At 47.6% G+C, this 20,778-nt stretch overlaps 1 protein-coding gene across 1 annotated transcript in view; it reads right to left on the bottom strand.

The window, feature by feature from the left end:
- The window catches only part of Slc16a9 (solute carrier family 16, member 9), a 41,250-nt gene extending 26,375 nt beyond the window's left edge, over positions 1 to 14,875 (bottom strand). The window contains exons 1-2 of the mRNA NM_001421109.1: positions 14,604 to 14,875; positions 3,659 to 3,891 (exon numbers count right to left, since the gene is read on the bottom strand). Of these exons, the coding sequence (NP_001408038.1) occupies positions 3,659 to 3,854 (196 nt within the window). The 5' untranslated portion in view covers positions 3,855 to 3,891; positions 14,604 to 14,875. The remainder of the gene's footprint in view (positions 1 to 3,658; positions 3,892 to 14,603) is intronic.
- Between the last annotated feature and the right edge of the window lie 5,903 nt (positions 14,876 to 20,778).

Consider the following 20,778-nt stretch of genomic DNA (forward strand, 5'->3'; position numbering starts at 1 on the left):
GCTTGCACACGTGCGTGCACGCGTGTGCACACACACACACACACACACACAGACTTCCAGAAGTGTTTGCTCCTTCTCTTCCACCACTGCTTTTTAAGGAGTTCCTCTTGGTCTCTTTTCTGTGTTCATCCTCAAGAGCTCTGAGCTGCAGGTTCAAATGCCTCCTCCTCTAGTAGCTGGTGTCAGGCTCCAGGAAGGTGAATAGCCTGCCCTGGCTCACCTGACTGAAAGGTGGTTGAGCCAACACAAGTTCCAATCAGGTTATCCCAAGTGCTTTTGTGTACAGGTTTTCATCCTAATTTTGTTAATGTTTCAAATTCCATATATTTTAGTTTTTCTCTTTTTCTGTTTCTTTTCTTCCTTTGCCTGAAGTGAGACATTCATTGATCTAAAGAGACCGAAATTTGGAACTGCCTCATTTAGAATACATATGCATTTTTACTTTAATTATCCCTTCCACTTTATGGCATCAGAAGAATGTGCAGTAACAGCCCTTCGAGTTATACTTAAACATTTATTATTGGTGCTCTCGAGAACAACAAAGGAGGCTAGAGAGACATGTGGGAAACGAGTTGACACCGCCAAAGAGGCTTCCAGATCCACTCAGGATTTCCTGGAAGCACTGTGCTATGTAATTGGTTCTGCTCAGATAACGTACTTGCTAGCCAAAGATTTGCCTTATACAGAAATGAAGTTCATAACAGTTTTTGTGGTTTTAATTTTTAATGACCTCATGCTTGGGAAGTACAAACGTTTGAAAGAAAAGTAAAAAATTGGATCAGATAACTAATATTCAAATAGTGTTGGTGCTTAACTTTTCCAAAGACCAGTCAGCTTATCTTGAGTCTTTCTTCTCTGTGTTGTTCTTGAACAGAGATTATCAAAATGCTACATTCAAGCACATCCAGAATTCTTGGCATTCCTAAATATCTTAAGAGACTTAGAAGGGTAGTTCCAACATCACAAAAGCCCAGACCTGAAGGACCACTAAGGTCGGGCACGAGTGGGTAGTAGTAGAGGTCAGACTTGCTTCTGTGTCAAAGCAATCCCATGGTTCCAAGGGCCAAGGGGAAAACATTAAGAAGGATTTCCTAGGTTGGGGATTTAGCTCAGTGGTACAGCGCTTGCCTAGGAAGCGCAAGGCCCTGGGTTTGGTCCCTAGCTCTGAAAAAAAAAGAACCAAAAAAAAAAAAAAAGAAGGATTTCCTACGTTGCCTCTGGGCAACAACTCTGTCAACTGCCCTTTTATAATCCAACCTCTTTCAGAATTCCATTCACATCCATCTCTCAAGTTCTTCTCAGCCAGGTTGGTTTCTTAGACTAGATAAGGCCCAGATTTTAGGGCCATGGTCTTCTGTCATTGTCATGAAATACTTCTTTCTTTTTTTTTTTTTTTTTTTTTTCTGAGCTGGGGACCAAACCCAGGGCCTTGAGCTTGCTAGGCAAGCGCTCTACCACTGAGCTAAATCCCCAACCCCATGAAATACTTCTTAAGCAAGGATTCTTACATCATATTGCTCTGGGGTGGATAAACTATGTAGACAGTCCTATTAAAATAAAGATGGTTTATCCTCACCTTTGAGACAAATGTGGTTGACCTAGGGACATCGAGATGTTGACCTAGGGACATGGAGACATTGACCTAGGACATGGAGATATTGACCTAGGGACATGATGATGTTGACCTAGGACATGGAGTTGATGACCTAGGGATATGGAGATGTTGACCTAGGGAGAGGGAGACATTTACTTAGTGACATGGAAATGTTGACCTAGGGACAAGGAGATGTTGACCTAGAACATGGAGCTGATGACCTAGAGGCATTTTGAAGTTGAGTTAGAGACATGGTGACATTGACCTAAGGACATGGAGATGTTGACCTAGAGACATGGAGATATTGGGGGGCTGAGTCAGTTTTCAAGGGACAACAATTTCAGCTTCTACACCTGTGTCCATGCTCCACATCCCAGATGCCACCTACCATCTCCTCCCTCCTGAACTAACTCTGGGACAAGCCTTGTTCTCCTACCATGTGCCAAGGGGCATATCATTGCAATTACCCTTGGATCCTTTTCTGGGAGTCCCACTAATCACTGTTCTGTTTAAGAACTTGCTAATAGAAGTGATGAAGTCTAAGACCTCACCGCGAAAAATCTCCTCTCCACACCAGGTTGTCCTCCAGAAAGCCATGTGCTCCAATCTCTTTATGAATTTACTTCAGATCCCTTTATGAGTGCATCCCTTACTAGCCGCCTGGGCTTTGACAATGTTACAAGTTTTAACTTTACCATCACACACGTAGGTGTGTGCCTGTGTGCGTGTATTGCACTACGTGTGTGCAAGTACCCACAGAGCCCGGAGGACACTGGATCCCCAGGAACTGATGTTACAGGCAGTTGTGAGCCACCTGCCAATGGTAGGAAGCTTCTATAAGGAGAGCAAATCCTGTTAACCAGTGAGCCATGTCTCCAGCCCTAGCAATGGTTGTTTAAAAACTTTCAAACAAGTCCCGGGCAAACTTCCTGTTTCTCTTGACTCTGCAACAGCCCGAGATTTCTCCACCTGTTTAGTCATGCTTAGTTTTCTTATCTAAGAAGGTCAGAGGAGCCTGCCTGCTGGGTTTCCCCCACATCTATGCATCCTGTTTTGGATTTAACACCTGGACACCACTGCTCTATATTGACAGCCGAGAAACAGACATATCTTTAAAAAGGGATGACTAATGCGGGGCTATTTTAAGCAGACTTTCATAAACCCGTTTTAAAACTCAAAAACACCTTGTGAATCACCGCATCCCATGTCCCGAGTTTCCTCACAGGATAGAGATCGGGTTTTGCTCCCGGAATCCTGAGACGTTCATAGCACACAGGAAGACTCCATGTGTAACCCATCCACCCATGTCGGTCTTAGCACACAGGAAGAAACCCCATGTGTACTCCCCCATGCTGGCCTTGGCCCACTTGGTGCTTCAACAGTGCCAGATAAGACGGAGTGACAGTCATTAATAATCACGACAGAACTCAAACCGTGACTCAAGACACTAAAGTGGTATATGATATTCATGGTCAAGAGGTTAATAAGGAAAAAAAAAAATCCTTTCCTGTTTGCTTTAAGCACAGCAACTGCTACCACCCCACAAACAACTGTTTATCAAAATAGATCTTCATATAACCCCTGGGAAAAGCCCAAAGAATGTCACCACATGAGATATGAGTGCCTTGCTGTGTGATATTTTTCTGAGGAGGTGGCTGTGATTGACAGGCATGTGAATTGACCCTATTGCTGAGTCTAAGAGGGAACCAGAGCTTGGAAGTCACGGCGATCACAGATATCCCAGCACACTGTAGACATTCTGTACTTACATCGATGGGAATATGTGTGTTCCTCATTAGATGGTGAGTCGTGTGTGTGTGTGCGCGCGCGCACGTGCACGCGAGTGTGTATGTGTGTATGTGTGTGTGTGTGTGTGTTCACATGTGTATGCGGGTGCCCACAGAAGGCAGAAGAGTGTGTCCCATGCCCTGGAGCAGTCTCAAAGACAAGCAGGAAAATACTCATTATGCTTAAACCGTGTAAAACCCTTCCGTGCCCTGCGCGATGTTAATGAGGAGGCAAACATAATAAATGATTAAAATGTAAGAAAACGGATCCACTTACTTGCAAGCAAGCCGACTCCGCTTGCGAGGGATCCCACCCAGGCTGTTTTTCCTTTTCCTTCGCCAAAGGCATCCAACCATTCCACGTACAAGACCCCGACAGCTAACGGGGATCCGTAACAGAGGAACTGGGTGAAGAAGGAGACAACCACTATCACCCAGCCCCACCCTCCGTCAGGTGACTTCTGAAACCCCATCGTGAGGTGAGATCAGTGCAGCGGGCCGCTGACGGGTCTAGAAAACAAGAGAAAAACGTCTTTAGAGGGTGGTGGGTACAGAGTTTGGGGTTAAAATCCCTCTTCCTGGAAGGCAGAGATGGCCCAGCCGTTAAGAGCACTGGTTGTTCTTCCAGAAGACCCCACTTTTGTTGCTAGGACCCATGTTGGGTGGCTCACAGCTATCGCCCTCTTCTGGACTCCTCAGGCACTGCAGTCACATCTCACACACCCACCCACCCACCCACCCACACCCACACACACACACACACACACACACACACACACGCCGCACGCACGCACGCACGCAATTAGAATAAATCTTTAAAAATAAATAAAAATCAATTATGGTTTCCTGACTTAAAGAAAATTCTCTAAACACACAGCGTGGATACATATACAGTACGACTGCCCTATCAGATTTACACCTTCACTTATAATTTGCATAAGTCACACAACCCCGGGAGCACGTCTTCTAATTATAAAAAGGCAGATGGTGAAATGTCTTCCCCAACCTTCGTCTCCTTCACCTGGCTCTCTTCCCAATCGTAAGAAACCACTGATTTTAGCCTCCCATGGATTAATAAGGAAGGAAAGTGTTCTTCAGTCAGAACAAAGAGGGTTGAATCGGGTCTTCTGGCTTGGGGACAGGTACCCTACCCTGCTAAGCCACCTCCTCAAACGTAGTCAGTTTCCCTGGAACCCACATGGTGGAAGACAAGCTTTGACCTTCACGCACACACGCTGTGCTATGCCCATGCCTGCCCCATAAGACATAAGTAAAAATGGAATTTTTGAAAAGGATGAAGCTTAGATACGTGGGAAATGTTTTTAGTCCCGCCTTGGGGCTGGCCCTTACAGCACCAGTCCTGCCCACTCCTGATGACCATAGGAAGTGGTGGTGACCTGCGGTGAGGCACTCTGTCCCTGAGGGTTGTCAGCTGAAGGCCTTTTTCCAACTGCGATTCCTGCAGCATCGGTAAGGATGTGTTCATTGGCTCCTGGAGTCCCATGGGACATCTCCAGCTTTGGAAGCCTAGTCACGCTCCGAGGGCTGCATCACTGTGCTGGCTGGTATTGTGTGTGAACTTAACACAAGCAGGAGCTATCATGGAGAAAGGAACCTCCTTTGAGGAAATGCCTCCATGAGACGCAGCTGTAAGGCATTTTCTCAACTAGTGATCAAGGATGGGAAGGACCCGCCCATTGTGGGCGGCGCCATCCTGGGCTGGTGGTCCTGGGTTCTATAAGAAAGCAGGCTGAGCAAGCCAGGGGGGGGCAAGCCAGTAAGCAGCATCCCTCCATGGCCTCTGCATCAGCTCCTGCCTCCAGGTTCCTGCCCTCTGTGAGTTCCTGTCCTGACTTCCCTTGGTGATGAACAGAAGTGTGGAAGTGTAAGCTGAATAAACCCTTTCTTCCCCAACTTGCTTCTTGGCCATGATGTCTGTGCAGGAATACAAACCCTGACTAAGACGCTCACATTCAAGTAAGCAAAACCAAGCACAAATTCTTTATTTTAGTTGTTGGGTTTTTTTTTTTTTTTTTGTTTTGTTTTTTTTTTGGTTTTTGGGGTTTTTTGTTTTTTTGTTTTTTTGTTTTTTTTTTTTTTTGACAAAAATCACCATTTGGACATTTTATTGTTCCATGTAATGTGTAACCTCTGAAATTTCCCATGATTCTAGACCCTTTTAAAATCAGTACAGCAGCTCCCTGTGTGGCTTTCTGCTTACTCCTGCACTATTTATGTGCTGATTTTAAAAAAACTGGGCTGGAGAGATGGCTCAACAGTTAAGAGCACTGACTGCTCTTCCAGAGGTCCTGAGTTCAAATCCCAGAGACCACATGGTGGCTCACAACCATCTGGGATTCAGTGTCCTCTTCTGGTGTGTCTGACAGCTACAGTGTACTCATATAAAAATAAATAAATCTTTAGAAAAAAGTAAAGAACTGTGCAATGGTTCAAAATTGAAAATAAAAGCTTAGATATTCCATCTCTTTTATGTCTGTTATTTTATCTTATTGGTTTTATCATGTGTGTCTCTGTATGTGTACGTGTATCCATGCCTACAGCACACGCGTGGACATCAGAGGGATGATCTGTGGAAGCCATTTCTTTTCCTCCACAGTGTGTGCAGGGAGTTGAACTCGGGTCATAAGTCTTGGCGACAAGCACCTTTCCCTGCTGAGCCATCTTGCTAGCCCCTGATTCATTGTTGGAGACACAGCCTAGAATTGATCACTTAAGTCAAACTGGCTGGCTGGTGAGCCCCACAGATTCACATGTCTTCCCCCACCCCACCCTTAGCGCTGGTATGATCCACCAACCGGCCATATTTATGTAGGTCCTGGAATCAAATTCAGGTCTTTGTGCTTCTCTGGCAAACACATTACTGTCTGCCCCTCTGTCCCCCCAGTCTCTCTAAGGGCCTGTACTGACAATTCCTGCTCAGAATCCAATTTAAGGAAAATACAGTCTTAATTTCCCCAAACCTAGTGCAGGAGCAAGCAAACATCTTATAGGATGGACAGGCTCTGTAAGACAAATGCCAACTGAGAACCAACTTCCTGTAAATCCCCAAGTTATAACACTTTGGGAAGGCGCAGGCTGACAGGCAGGACCAGAGGAGGGAAAACTGGATTTTCAGGAAGGTAAAGACTGTGTGTGTCCCTCTTAAAAACGTAAGAAACTCTTTTCTTCAGTGACTACCCTTCCACCTTGCCATGGGTGACATTTCAACACGCAGGACAAGACTAGGGTAATCTCTCACAGTAAGTGTCCGGGACAGCAAATCTTTAGAAAAGGAAGTGCCTATTGGGTTAACAACTGTGGCTTGGTAGACAAGTTTTCGTGGTGTTGACTGACACCTGATCGCTGATCCGCCATTATCCCCCAGTTTACACGATTGTCATCCTGTCTGTCAACAGGAGCGACGGGATGGAGATGGAGGACAATGCCGTTCGGCACTTTCCTTCATGGCTTAGCGATCTCTTGCCTGCTGAGGTGCTAAAAAGCTCAACACACAGCAGAACCCACTGCCAGAAACTAGCATAGACCAGAGACAGGCTAGAATATAGCTACCAAGATCCAGTTAAGGCAGGCTTCATCCTAACGTTGTTTAGTGCGGTAGGGTAACTGCATTTAGGAACATTCCATTACGTATGTCAAGATGACCGAAACAGGCGTACAGAAATAAATATCTGAAGCAATAGAAGTCGTTAATGGCCCTGATCTGACCTTTGACTGTTACACGGTGCACCCATGAACTTAACTATCGAATCATACTCCACAAAGAATACTATGTACAAATACTCCGTCAGTTAAAACTAAGAGTCATTAAAGTGCTAGTCCGGGTTGACTTATTAGTATCCGGGCCCAGAATAAAGAAGAGCTGTGGGTTTGTATGTCATGTCAAACCCTCTGTGTCTCGTCTCCAGACCAGCTCAGGCACATAAGGTCTGCGGCCTCTCTGAATGCACCGGTCTCATTTTTGTTTGTTGAAATGGGTTCTTCTCTTCCCCAATGTCTGCCCTGAAGTTCAAGCTACAGCCAGGCCCACTTGTTTATAAAATAGTTCGTTGACACGAACCGAGGAGAACACTCATGCCTGGCAAATCCCAGAATCCATTTCTGAAATCGATTTGCAGCTGGGTGGGGGTGGTGTGCGACTCTAATCCCAGCACTTGGGAGGGAGAGCTAGGTGGAGCTCAATGGGTTTGGAGACAGCCTTGTGTATAGAGAGTCTAGCCAAGGCTACATAGTGAGACCCTGTCTTAGCAAATAAATAGCTATAGATAGATAGGTGATAGATAGACAGGTGAGGGGTTGGGGATTTAGCTCAGTGGTAGAGCGCTTGCCTAGCAAGCACAAGGCCCTGAGTTTGATCCCCAGCTCCAGAAAAAAAAAAGAAAAAAAAAAGATAGACAGGTGATAGATAGATAGATAGATAGATAGATAGATAGATAGATATAGGTGATAGATAGATAGATATAGGTGATAGATATATAGATAGATAGATAGATAGATAGATAGATAGATAGATAGATAGATAGATAAAGTAAATTTTTTAAAAAATGCAGTTCAGTTAAAGAAGTTCATTGCACAATTCCTCTTGGAATCATTAAGGAAATCCACAATCGTATTTTCCTTCCCCTCTTTGGACTCAGAGAAATGCACTCTAAAACAATCTAAGCTGCTATTGTGATTCAAGTCACAAGAGCAAAATCTTTTAACTCGTTTAGTGGAAATTCAAGAAGATCCCAGATTGTTCTAAGTTTACTGAGGGGCAGGCACCACGATGTCGTCCCTTTGTTCCTAGCACTTGGGAGGAAGGGGTAGGCAGATCATGGTGAGCCAGCTAGATGTAAGGTTCTATCTCAAAAGGAGGTGAAGGAAGGGGGAGGGTGAGGGGAGGAGAGATGGGAGGGGAGGGGGTTGTATGGGCAAATCTTGCAGGACAAAGGCAACAGAGGGTTCCAAACATCTTGAGTTGACCTCCGAATACACCTTGATCAAGAGGCAGCCAGTTTACTACGTCATGCTGGGACGGAGTCCAGAACAGCAGCAAGGATAATGTTCAGAGAAACACCTCTGGGTCCTGGAACTCAGCCATACCATCACTGGAAGGCGCAATTAACAGGAGTCATCAGCGGCTGAAGTCCCTGATGTGATCACAGCAGGGGTCATAGGCAGAGAATGCCCTTTGACCTTCGAGCTTGGTGGCTGTCTGAAGTTGAATCTGATGACCTGTCAGTTTGATACAGTCGGGAATCACTGGGGAGGGGACTCGCAGAGAGAGATCACCCAGACCAACGTGGCCAGCAGACATGCCTAGGGGGCATTTTCCTGATTAATTATGGTGTAGGAAGGTCCAGGATACTATTATCTGGGAAGGTAGTTCTGGGCTGGATTAGAACAGTCCTGCAAGCAGGCCAGCAAACTGTGTCCCTGCACTGTGTCTGCTTCAGTCCCTGCTCGAGTTCTGCCGTGACTTTCCTCAGTAACTGTACTGCAGCCTGGAAATGGGAGCTAAATAAGTCATTTCCTTCCCTAAGTTGCTTTTGGGGGGTGTTTAATCACAACACCAGAGACAACACCAGGGCGGCAGCAGCCTAGCACTTGCCAGAAATCACCACCAAAGGGGCAGTGACACATTCTAGCTAGGAAGAGGCCAGCTATGAGTCAACGGACTCAGGCTAAGGTCACTGAATCACACATTGTCGAGGTTAAGGCCAAATCTGGCCCCAAGATGGTTTTGCTTGACCCGCTCAGCGAGGGAACTTTTATGCTTGTTTTGGGTGGATTTGAACGAATTGCCGATGCTTCAAAATCTGGAAGGTTACCCATCAAAATTCGAATCTCGGGGTTCTCCACCCCCCCCCAAAAAAAAGAGACGAGAAATTCTGAATAATTAGCTGGACCTGAGTAACTCTGGCCTCCGTTGGATGAACATCTCTTTGGTTTCTTCTACTCTCTAATAAGTGCCCCCTCCCCTCCCCCTCCCCCGCTGCCGCCCCCTCCCCCTCCCTCCCGTGCCTAGATGAAATGCTAAGTGTGCTTAGTGGCTTAGTGTCCCACCTTACTTATCCTAATGCCCTGGCAGACACTCCCACGCCCACTCCCCCACCCCACCCTGCCCCTGCTGTCTTCTTTATTTACCTGTGGTCTGTCTCACCTGATACCATAGACTTTGCTCATTGAGCTAGTAAGGAGCCACCACCTATCTTAAGTCCTGTCCAACCTCAGAGAAGATATCGAACAGGATGTGTGAGCTATCTGGACTCAAAAGGTTTAACAGAATACAAATGCTCAGCCACCACGCCCAGCTCTACCCACATTTGGCAAGATTCCTCCACTGGGTCCTGCCCTCACCATGTTCTTGGTGCTGCCGAGATCTTGCTACATTTGTTTCCTGTAGCCCAGCCTAGAGCTTGGCCAGGGAGTGTCCTGGCAAAGATATCCATTATGAGACCTCAATTCTGTTTCATATGCTTATACAACTTACATGTGATTGTTTAGAACCCAATCTGACATCTGAATACACCATTTGATATGACCCAAAATTTTGCACCAGAATTAAGAATTCTCCCGGGGTTGGGGATTTAGCTCAGTGGTAGAGCGCTTGCCTAGCAAGCTCAAGGCCCTGGGTTCGGCCCCCAGCTCCGAAAAAAAAAAAAAAAAAAAAAAAAAAAAAAAAAAAAAAAAAGAAAGAAAAGAATTCTCCCTTTGGGGGTTGGGGATTTAGCTCAGTGGTAGAGCACTTGCCTAGGAAGCGCAAGGCCCTGGGTTCGGTCCCCAGCTCCAAAAAAAAAGAACCAAAAAAAAAAAAAAAAAAAAGAATTCTCCCTTTCACCAAGTCCACCAATAATATCACAGGGATGAGAAAACCAAAGTCATACAGGCCTCAAAGGATAGGCTCATAGGGTTACCAGGTATGGTGCCTCTCCTCTCCTCTCCTCTCCTCTCCTCTCCTCTCCTCTCCTCTCCTCTCCTCTCCTCTCCTCTCCTCTCCTCTTTCCCTTCTCTTTGTCTCTTTGTCTTTCTGTCTCTCTGTCTCTCTGTCTCTCTCTTGAGACAGACAGGGTTTCTCTGTGCAAACCAGGTTACATGTAATTCGTCTTGTCTCTCCCCCCCCCCTGTCTTTTTCTCTCTGTCTCTCTCTGTGTCTTTCTCTGCCTCTCTGCTTCTCTCTGTCTCCCTCTGCTACTCTCTGCTTCTCTCTGTCCCCTCTGCCCCCCTCTCTCTCTCTCTCTCTCTCTCTCTCTCTCTCTCTTTCTCTCTCTCTCTCTCCAGGATTTCTGTCTAAACCACTCTACCTGGAACTTGCCTTGTAGAGCAGACTAGCCTTGAACTCTCTTGAGACTTGAGACTTAAGACTTCTCTGCCTCTGCCCCTGCCCCTGCCTCTGCAGTGCTGAGATTGAAGACATGTACCACCACTGCCCAGCTTTCTTTCTCCTTGGAATATAGTACTTTTAAAAGCTCAACCTGTGTGCTAGCTACTTAAACTCTCCCCTATCTTCACCAAGTAAACATTGTATTTTATGGAGTAACTGAACAAATCAAAAGTGTATCCACCATAACGGCCAAATACACGGGTGACTTATGGGAGAGAAACAAGGGAGATACTTGGAAACAAAGAGAGCTCTGGAGGTCAAGGGTCCCTCAGAAACTGTGGCTGCTCTCATCTCCATATCTAAGGCTGTCCAGTTTGCTAACATTTTCCTTACTCCGTACCGCACATCTGCTCAGGCTTAAGAAGACTTTCTTTGAGCGTGGCATCGTGTACTAGGGTGTGTTGGTTTGCTTAAGGGAGATTTTCGCTGTGTAGCTGGGCTGGCCTCCAAAATGTAATCCTCCTGCCCCACCACACCTACCTCTGCGTAACAGTTTTAAAGTGAACAAAGACACTGAACTATGCCCCAGAACAGTGCGTATTAATAACTAATAAACGTCATTAATCAGATTGATGGGGATGAGGATGTGAGGATGCCATGCAGGAATCATCGAGTGATACAAAGCCATAGCTCTGACGACAGGACGCTTAGGTCCAAATGCTGGATCGCCTGTCTTTTTCCTTTTAAAGAATTATTATTAATTGAGTGTGTGTGTGTGTGTGTGTGTACTGCTGGTGCTCAGGAGGGCAGAGGTTTCTTTCTATCACCTTGGAGCTAGTGTGACAGACAGTTGCCAGCCACCTGACGTGGGTGCTGGGATCTGAACTTGGGTCCTCTGCCTGTTCTTACCTACTGGGCTATCCCTCTAGCCCCAAGATGGACTACTTCCTTCAGTGGCGTGATCAAAATTCTCAGTCTAAAATCAAAGTTGGGTGGCTCTCATGACTATCCTTTGGACAAGCACCAGTGATTACTAGAAGGACCAACGATTGAAATAAGAACATGTTGTCACCCTACTGGCCCAGGAAGATCTAGAGAAAAAGCACAACCGGATGTGAAAGGCTATTGGAATCCAACATGGTAGTAGTCGCCCCCCCCCCCCACCTCCCAGCAATGCAGATGGGAAACCAACATGGAGATTTTAATCATTTCCTTAATTTAGAGGCAACTCAGAAGACCAAACTAGAGGCCAAAACCTTAGTCAAGGACACCAAGATTGTCACGACACGTCGCAAGGGCAATATTCAAATGCGCTTCCGGGTCTTAGCATTGGATACCCCATTTAGCACCACCTCATCTCCCAGCCTTGGCTAGTGTGAATTCCGAGGTCCAGCTCCTCCCAGCAGCTGCTTTTCCTCTGAGCACAGCCCACTCACCCCACCTGTGGTGGGATCTTATTCAGCAGGACCCCCTCCCATCAGGGAGACTCCTCTCTCCATCCGAGTCTTGCCTGAGACCCCGCACCCAGCACAAAACACTTGCTCATCATAGTCCTCTAGGTTCTTGTTATTTAATAATGGTACGATGTTGGTCTTGCTGCCTTTGGACTTCTCCCTTTTCGACATCTTACATCACACATACGCAGAAGCATGCTGTCTTTCCTACCAGACTGAATAGAGGACGCACCTTTTTTTTGGGAGGGGGGACTCAATAATAAATTATAGTTTATCCTTTTTGTCCATAGAGAATCATCTGGTGTCTACAAGAAAACCCACAAAACATAAACATAGACACTTGTAGGCTTAGAACACCTGCTTTCCCTTTTTGACAATCTTTAATTGAAACTGAATGATACTTATCGCCAGATGATTCTTTTTTTTTTTTTTTTTTTTTTTTTTTTTTTGGTTTTTTTTTTTCCGGAGCTGGGGACCGAACCCAGGGCCTTGCGCTTCCTAGGTAAGCGCTCTACCACTGAGCTAAATCCCCAGCCCCCAGATGATTCTTTTCCAGAGAGCTGCGGTCCCTCAAGAAAGACAGTGATTCCTGTCTCCTTAACCCCCTCTCAACTTCTTCACACAATAGTAGTCTATCAGTATAATTTGGGGGAAGATTTAATGTAGAAAAGGACCACATACACACAAAAAAAATGGAGGGTTCAAAAGAGGGAAGGGGGGTTGGGGATTGAGCTCAGTGGTAGAGCGCTTGCCTAGCAAGCGCAAGGGCCTGGGTTCGGTCCTCAGCTCCAAAAACCAGAAACAAACAAAAGAGGGAAGGAAATAAAGACGATAGATCTCACAGCATCTGTCTAGGCACTAGCCTCTTGGTCTAGTTCAATGGTTCCCAGCATGTGGGTCACAACCCTTTGGGGTCCAACGACCCTTTCCCAGGGGTCATATATCAGATATCCTACATATCCTTTATTTACCTTACAATCCCTAACAGTAGCAAAATTACAGTTATGAAGTAGCAATGAAAATAATTTTATGGTTGGGGTGGAGGGTCACCACAACATGAGGAATTGTATTAAAGGGTCTCAGCATTAGGAAGGTTGAGGACCCCTGATCTAGAGTCTACCTGAAGCCCAGGACCCGCCGGGACATTCAGACACCAGCCACTCCCCACTGTCATAGCCAGTATTGCAGAGCCAAGCAAAGAAAATACTAAAAAGCCCATCCAGAGTTCCTAATGTCCCTCTTCACCTTCTTCACCCTCTTCACCTTACCACGTCCCTTCATCAGAGACAGTAGGATTCTCCACTTATCCAATCACAGTGGGAAACAAGAAGCCTGCTCTCAGGGCATCGGCGGTGCGGAATATACAAGTTGTTGCCAGTTGGCAGGCGAAATGATTTTATTGTCTAATTTCGATTTGCCTGTCGAGGGAGGTTATGGGTACCAACAGTAGTCTCTGCGCTCACAAAGGGTTTAACGGAGGCTGTAACCAATAGGCACACCCTCTCTTTCTCTACCTTTGCTCGCTCCGTCTGTTGCCTAAGAGTACCTAAGTGGTTTCTGTCCTGTTCTAGGTGAACATGACACTCCAGGCAATTCAAGATGTCTAAATATTACCACTGAGCTGTAGCCCATCAGATGGGCCCAATGAGGCTAGTAAGATATCAACATAAATAATAATATGTAAATAATATCTGTAGTGTAAACGCTGCCTAAACTTTCCGGATCCTTTGTGCTGCATAGACCTGACATTCCAAGAACGAGGTAAAACAGATCCTGACCTGATTGATGGTCAGGCTCAACGGCTTGCTGCTTTCCCTAAAGCCTCTGTGAATTGCTAAAACCAAAGTAGGTTCCCTGGGCCAACCAGAGCTGAGGCATGCGCACCAAAAATCCTTCTAAGTTTTGTTCCTGAGTGTTCAGGTGGCGGAGAAGCCTCCTGGCAGTTGAGCTCCTACACTTTGGAGCGCAGCCCGGGTGCTGCCCTGCCCTGAACCCGGCAGGACCTGCCCGCACCGTGAGCAGTTTATCAAACCTATGCGCCCCAACCTGGATTCTCCCGAGCACCTAAGCCCACCTCCTCTGGAGCGGCCTTCTGGGAAGTGAGGACCCACTTGGGTCACTCACCTCTTTCTGATCTGCCACCAGCACCCGCAGAAGATACCCCGGGAGACTCATCCGGCGGCACCCCCCTACTTCCGAGATCTCATCTCCCTTGCTCTCCCCATACTCCATGCAAAACGCAGCCCTGGAAGTATTTTTTTTGCAGAGTCAATCTCTCTTTCTAGAAGGGGGTGCAGAGCGCTCTCAGCCCGGGCAGACGCCCAGACCAGAAGCCGGCCGGTAGCCGCGCGCTCGCGGGTGACAGCGCCTCCTCCTTTCGGTGCAGTTTGCAAGGTGACAGGACAGCTCCCGCGGGGACCTTCTCAGCTCCTGGGGGTTTTTACCTGAGTGACGGACTCGGCTGGGGCCGCTGGAGCAGCTCCGGCCCCGGCTGCTGATCCCGGCCCTGCGCTGGGCGACCGGTCCCGCTGCGCGCAATATACAGCCGCCGCCCTCTGCCCCCGGGACACATGGAGTGCAGCCCGCCCGGCCGGCTCCACCTTCCCCACCCCCACCCCGGGAAGTCACTCCCGGGGTGGTCCCACTCCTCGATCTCGTCTGCAGGGGCACCCTGGCCAGTCTGAACCGGCTGAGACTGCACGCCCGCTGGGGGAAGGAAGAGGAGGTGGAGGAGGAGGAGATGGAGGTGGTGGAAAAGCCGGCGGTAGGGGCGCTGCTTCTACACCGGTGGCTTCAGTCCCCGCTAGGAGGAGGGAGGGCCGGACCTGAGTCCCCTTGGTTCCCCGAGGCTCCCCCGCGTGCCCCCCGCGGAGCACCGCATGCATTTGCGAGGAACCCGTGTGAAAATGAATACAGGGGTTGCATGGTCTCTCTGGCTTCTCGGGGTCACTCGGAGTCTCCTGGCCTGATGTGGGCAGCGATCCCAGAGGAAAGCGCCCTAGAACTTTGGGAAGTTGGTACCCTTTGGCAGTGGGGAGTAAAGATGCCAAGGGCTTTTCTTTATGACAACTCCGCGGGAAAGGAGGGCATCCAGGAGGACGAAGAGGGAGGGGGACGCTGTGTGAAGATGGTCAGGTGTCCTGAAGTAAATAGAACCAGGTTAACATTAGCCTGCAGTACAAGGCAACCGCGCCATAGCTACCTACCATCCCCTGCCCTCCATTCTGTCACAGAAGTCCACTGCAGAAAAAAACCCCGGCGGTTCCAGTGGCTAACGAATGTGCGAACACCATTCGCTCCAGGGATATGCCTGCCCTGCGGCGTGTGCTCACTTTCAGCCCCGTGCACATTCTGTCTGTTGAATTCTTGAAGAGGACTCCGTCTATCTAACAGCTTGAGAATTCCCTTCATACCAGGCAAAGCCAGCATTCTAACCTAGACGGCGAGGATTACCTCCAGCAAAGTTTGTTAAGCCTCCTAGCCCTTTTCCGCTTAGTTCCTTATCTATGAGATTCTCAGAATCTCACCTGCATCGTGGAGTGTGGGAGAGTTGAGAATTCAGAAAAGGTACAGAATCTGGCCATACCCACCACCCTGAGAAATGACTTTAGCTCTTCTCCCCCACACCCCTTTCTATTCAGGTTATGGAGAAGTCCCCTCAAACATTATTCTTGACCCTAGAGAGAGCTTGCTTGCCATCCCCAGCACCCAATTATGAATAAGCGTGAGTCTGGTTGCTGTCATAACCATGGCGCCAAAGAGAAAAAAGAAAGCCTCAGGTCTCACTTAGAACCCTGTATTTGAAACCAATGTGGACTGCTGCCAAGAAACACACACACACACACACACACACACACACACACACACACACACACACACAAATCAGAAAAACACCTAACAGCAACAGTAGCCCACTGTGGTGGCTCACACCCATACCCAATCTCTGGGAGTTCAGGTCCACCCTGGGCTACATAATGAATTCTAGGCCAGCCTGGGCTACATAATGAATTCTAGGCCAGCCTGGGTTACAAAGACCTCATCTGAGAAGAAACACTATCAATTAAAAACAACAACGAAACAGTATCCACAGAAGGTAGGTAGTATAAAAACAAGCAAACAAAAGCCTTGTAGGAGGAAAAGAGACGATGCTGTCAGCATCCTAAAACTGTGTTCGTGGGGTTGGGGATTTAGCTCAGTGGTAGAAGCGCTTGCCTAGCAAGCGCAAGGCCCTGGGTTCGGTCCCCAGCTCTGGAAAAAAAAAAAAAACTGTGTTCGTGAGGAAGAAAGGACTTCGTATTCACTCCCTGTGGTGGTCTCATTTGGGCTGGCTCCTGTTCACTCACTGTAGCTATAGCTGACTGGAAACCTACTGGAACCTACGCTTCCCCATCCGTGCTTCAATAAAAGTGCTTTAGAAGGCTCTCGTTGATCTGCACAGACCTCAGCCGTCAGAGTGCGCTCCGATGCCCTCCCGTGTGGTGACCGTCTGAGAAACTATGTTTGGGAAACTGCATACCTGCATCCCTGGCCATGTGAAGTAGGCACAGCCTGTTCCCTCCTGCACCCAATGTCTCTTATAACAGTAAATAGGACTGTCTACCCAGGCCAGTCTATGCCGGTCCACGTAAACTGAAGGAGTGCCCTTGTGAAATGATGGCGTCCCTGCTCTGTAGTGAAACCGAACCCTGTGGGCTAGACTCAAGCAACAGCCAGGCCCGGCTCATTCCATGAGTGAGGTGGCTAGAAGGTTGCTCTAGTGCTTGGAGGCCAGCTCTGGGAGTAAAGGGCATGCCACCAGGATGCAATGTGAAAGTTGCCCCCTGTCCCTTGAGGTCCTCGGTTTAGCTATGCTGTGGTGGTACAAGCAAGAAAACCCAGTGATCTAGGCCAGCCCTGCCCTTGTATCTACAAATAGAACTGGACCCAGAGAAGCCGGAGGAGTCCCTCCCCCACCACACTGGGTCTGGAAGCACAGAGAGACTGGAGGAAGGGAAACTAAAACCATCTCCTCGTGTCCCTACTGTTTTCAGTCCCCGGAGACATGAAGAACCAGGGACTGTAGACGGAGTTAGGGCTCTCGGCCCAGAGGTCAATATACTTTTAACCTGACAGAGGGAGAGAACGTGACAGGATGGGGGTGAAGCTGGAGCCCTGGAAAGAAAATAATTTGAAGCAAAGTGATGAAAGGCATGTTCATGAGGGTACCCAGGCAAACTGATGGATTTGCGCTTTGCCTAATATTGCTACCGCCCCCGAAAGCTTTTAGAAAGGGCTTTGTAAATATTCTCAGGGGCCCCAGTTCTGACTAGATGCTGTACCAGCGTTGAGAGACTACGATGGAGGAGACATCAGCCTGACATTGCTTCATCTTGGTTCTCATCCCAGGGAAGCAGCAGAGACCAAAAGGGCAGGAAGGCATCAGAGGGTTGGGAGGACGCATCAGTGGATGGATCGGGCTGGCACTGGAGTCGTAGCAGGGAGACCAGCACCCTGCTCCACCACTCAACCTGCCAACACAGCTCCTCTTCCTGACTTATGAAGAAAAGGCAGGTTTCATTAGACACGTTTATCCGGTGTTTATAAATGACAGCGTAGTTGCAAAGACCCTGCGTGTTGAAACGACAATAAGTAAAGAAAACACAATTTGGGTTTTGTTCAGCGTCCTGAGAGATCTGTCGATCATTAAGTGAGTTCTACTTCCTTCTCACATGCTAATTAACAACAGAAAATGACAAAAGTGGGTAAGACATTTTCTCTTAGGCATATGCAGTATTTGTTTAAAGTCAAATATTTTAGGTTTATGTATTTTTATTTCATGTGTATGGGTGATTTGCCCGCATGTATGTAGGCACACCACATACATGCCATGTGCCTGAGGAGGTCAGAAGAGGCTATAGGCTCCTCAGGAACTGGAGTTACTGACAGTTTTGAGTTTCTGGGAGTCAAGCCCAGTTCCCTGGAAGAGGAGCCAGTGCTCTTAACTGCTGAGTCATCCCCTCCCTCCAGACCCTTTGAAAGTTCATTACATGACGTTTTACTCATTTCTGCAGATTTATGTTTTGATCTTTTATACTCTCTGCACAAATGCTTTTGAAGATTCAAGGGTGAAGGAAGAGAAATAGATACCATTCTCTGAAAGTCAGTTGATTCCCCAGAACTCGGACATCTTGGTTATCCTCAGAGCCATCTCCCGTGGTTAAGCATTCTTGTCTCTACTTACAGATGAGGATGTGGGGGTTCAGAGTTGCTGTGGCTGGTTGAATCTTCTGTGAGTTTGTGATGGAGCAGATCCATAGTCCTTCCACTAACAAGAAAAAAAATGACGTGAGAAACAAACCCTGAATTTACACATCAAGGACCCACAGTTCATCTGAGACCCAACTCATCTGAGATCAACAGTTTTAAACACCCAGAATCCATATCTCACAGGAGTAAACTCATGCTCATGAGTTAAATAAACACCCCAGGATCTACAGCTCCTGTCATGCGAGACCAACAATGTTTAAACTTCTTCTACAGCTTCCTTGGAAGCTTAAGTGTGTTTTGCTGACAATGAAAATGAGATAAAGAAAGTCTAAACCCTTGGCCCTGCTCCCAGGAAGGGAGAGATGAACTAGGGTTTCCCTATGGGTAGTCTGGGTACAGAGAATGAACTTCTGAACGTTGACTCCCCATTGTCACAAGAGCTGAAATCAGGAGCCAAGTTGTACATTGCTCTCGTGCACAGAAATGAGTGTTTTCCATCTCGGGTCACTTGGGCTTGCAATGAATGGTTTTAGAGCCAACTGGAGCAACGCCCTCCTCAGTGGCTTGAGTTCGAAGCACTCGATCGTGCATGTCCACAAGCAGGACTCGAGGTGCTCACCTCACGGTCACTCTTCCTGGGAATGTGCTGATCATGTCTCTACACAGCAAAATGGGATGCTCCTCACCGAAGCCTGCTTGTCACCGCTCCTAGCAGCACAGTGGCGGGAGCCGAGCCAAAACCTGCTGAGAGATCATCGAATGACCCGGACAACCCGGACGACCACGGGATCCAGTAAATGAATGAACCGTCAAAGTTGGTTAACTGTCTTGTTGCAACGTGTGATTGAAATTCCTTAGCGGCTGAGCTCCACCAGGCTCTGTTCTAAGTATTTAATCCTCTAAAGCAAATTCTGTAACTTTTATTCATTTTCGACAGAGGGGAGACTGTGGAGGTTTGGATCTGGAATGACCCCAACAGGCCCAATGTTGAGCCCTTAATCCCCAGTTTTGTTATTTAGCCTTGAAACTTTTAGAAAGTGTAGCCCAGTTAGCAGGAGGGAGTCACTAGGGATGGGTCTTTCTGCAAAATATATATTTTATTTTTATGCGTGTATGATGCGTGTGTGTGTGTGTGTGTGTGTGTGTGTGTGTGTGTGTATACATGTGTGAGCAGCTGCCACACAGGTCAGAAAAGGCTATCAAATCTCCTGGAGTTGGAGTTACAGATGATTTGAGTCATCCTGTATGGCTGCTGGGAACTGAACTAGGTCCTCTCCTTCGCCATTGACCCATCTCTCCAGCCCCAAGGAGGGAAGCCTTTGAAGTTACACCAGCCCAGACTGCCTTCTCTTCCCGTCTGCTACTATACGGACAAACCCCTACTGCCGGAGAAGCTGCTCTATCCACCCTGCCTTCCAGCAGCCAGGGACTGAAATTTCTGTGGAACTCTGATCTATTCTTTCTGTTGGCGTTCTGGTTGCACAGATATAAAAAAATAACCAGTCAAACAAGTCACCATAAAATTGAGTGAACTTCTCAGAGTATGGAGGTACCACCAGTCACAAAACCCAAACCAAACAAAAAGGAAAAGAGTCAGCGATACGGATGGCATGCGACCTCCACGTTCACAGGGTGCACATATTCACAGCTGACCCCATGTATTGAGAGGCTGCCCTACAAACACAGCCATTATGGTCTTAGCCATGTAGTTGGAGAAGCTGTGATTATGGGCAAGCGACCCTCGAGATTGAGCCTGTTGATGTTACCTCTTCTATGAGGGGCCTTTAGACTCCTTGTCTGTAATTCTAGCTTCTCCTTCCCTGCTGCTCGTAGTTCTGTGTCAGCTGCCTGTAGGTCTTCAGAAGCACTAGTGTCCCCGGGGGGGTGGGTTAGCTGAAAGGATGGGTAGCTCCGATGATGCCTAATATGAGAGGTCACGAGGTCACCACACTGGGACCGGACTTTCTTAATGATGCAGTTGTGCTAGCTAGGGTTATGCATACTCTTGTAAGTAACCCCTTAGCCATGCACCTCTAAGTAAATGCCAATCCTCACCGGGCCACTAGGCTTGAGAAGAATCATCTCTTTGGTCTGTCATCGTTGCCTTATCTGAGGTAAGTGAGAGTTTGTCCATTTGCCCTCCAAGAAAAGTTAATGCGACACTCCAGGATCCGGTCCTTGGCACACGATGGGTTCTCAGATGGGAGCATAAAATCCAGCCAAGTATCTAGGATGATTCAAGGTCATTCTCCACATGGACCGCATACATTCAGTTGACGTAATCCCAAAGTACAGTTTTGTTAGATAATACGCTCGGAGCAAAGGGCTCTCCTCCCAGAGACAAGCTGCTGGGTTCAAATGTTCCAAAGGATC

The sequence above is a fragment of the Rattus norvegicus genome, chromosome 20 (assembly GCF_036323735.1).
Source record: "Rattus norvegicus strain BN/NHsdMcwi chromosome 20, GRCr8, whole genome shotgun sequence".
In the NCBI taxonomy this organism is placed as follows: Eukaryota; Metazoa; Chordata; class Mammalia; order Rodentia; family Muridae; genus Rattus; species Rattus norvegicus.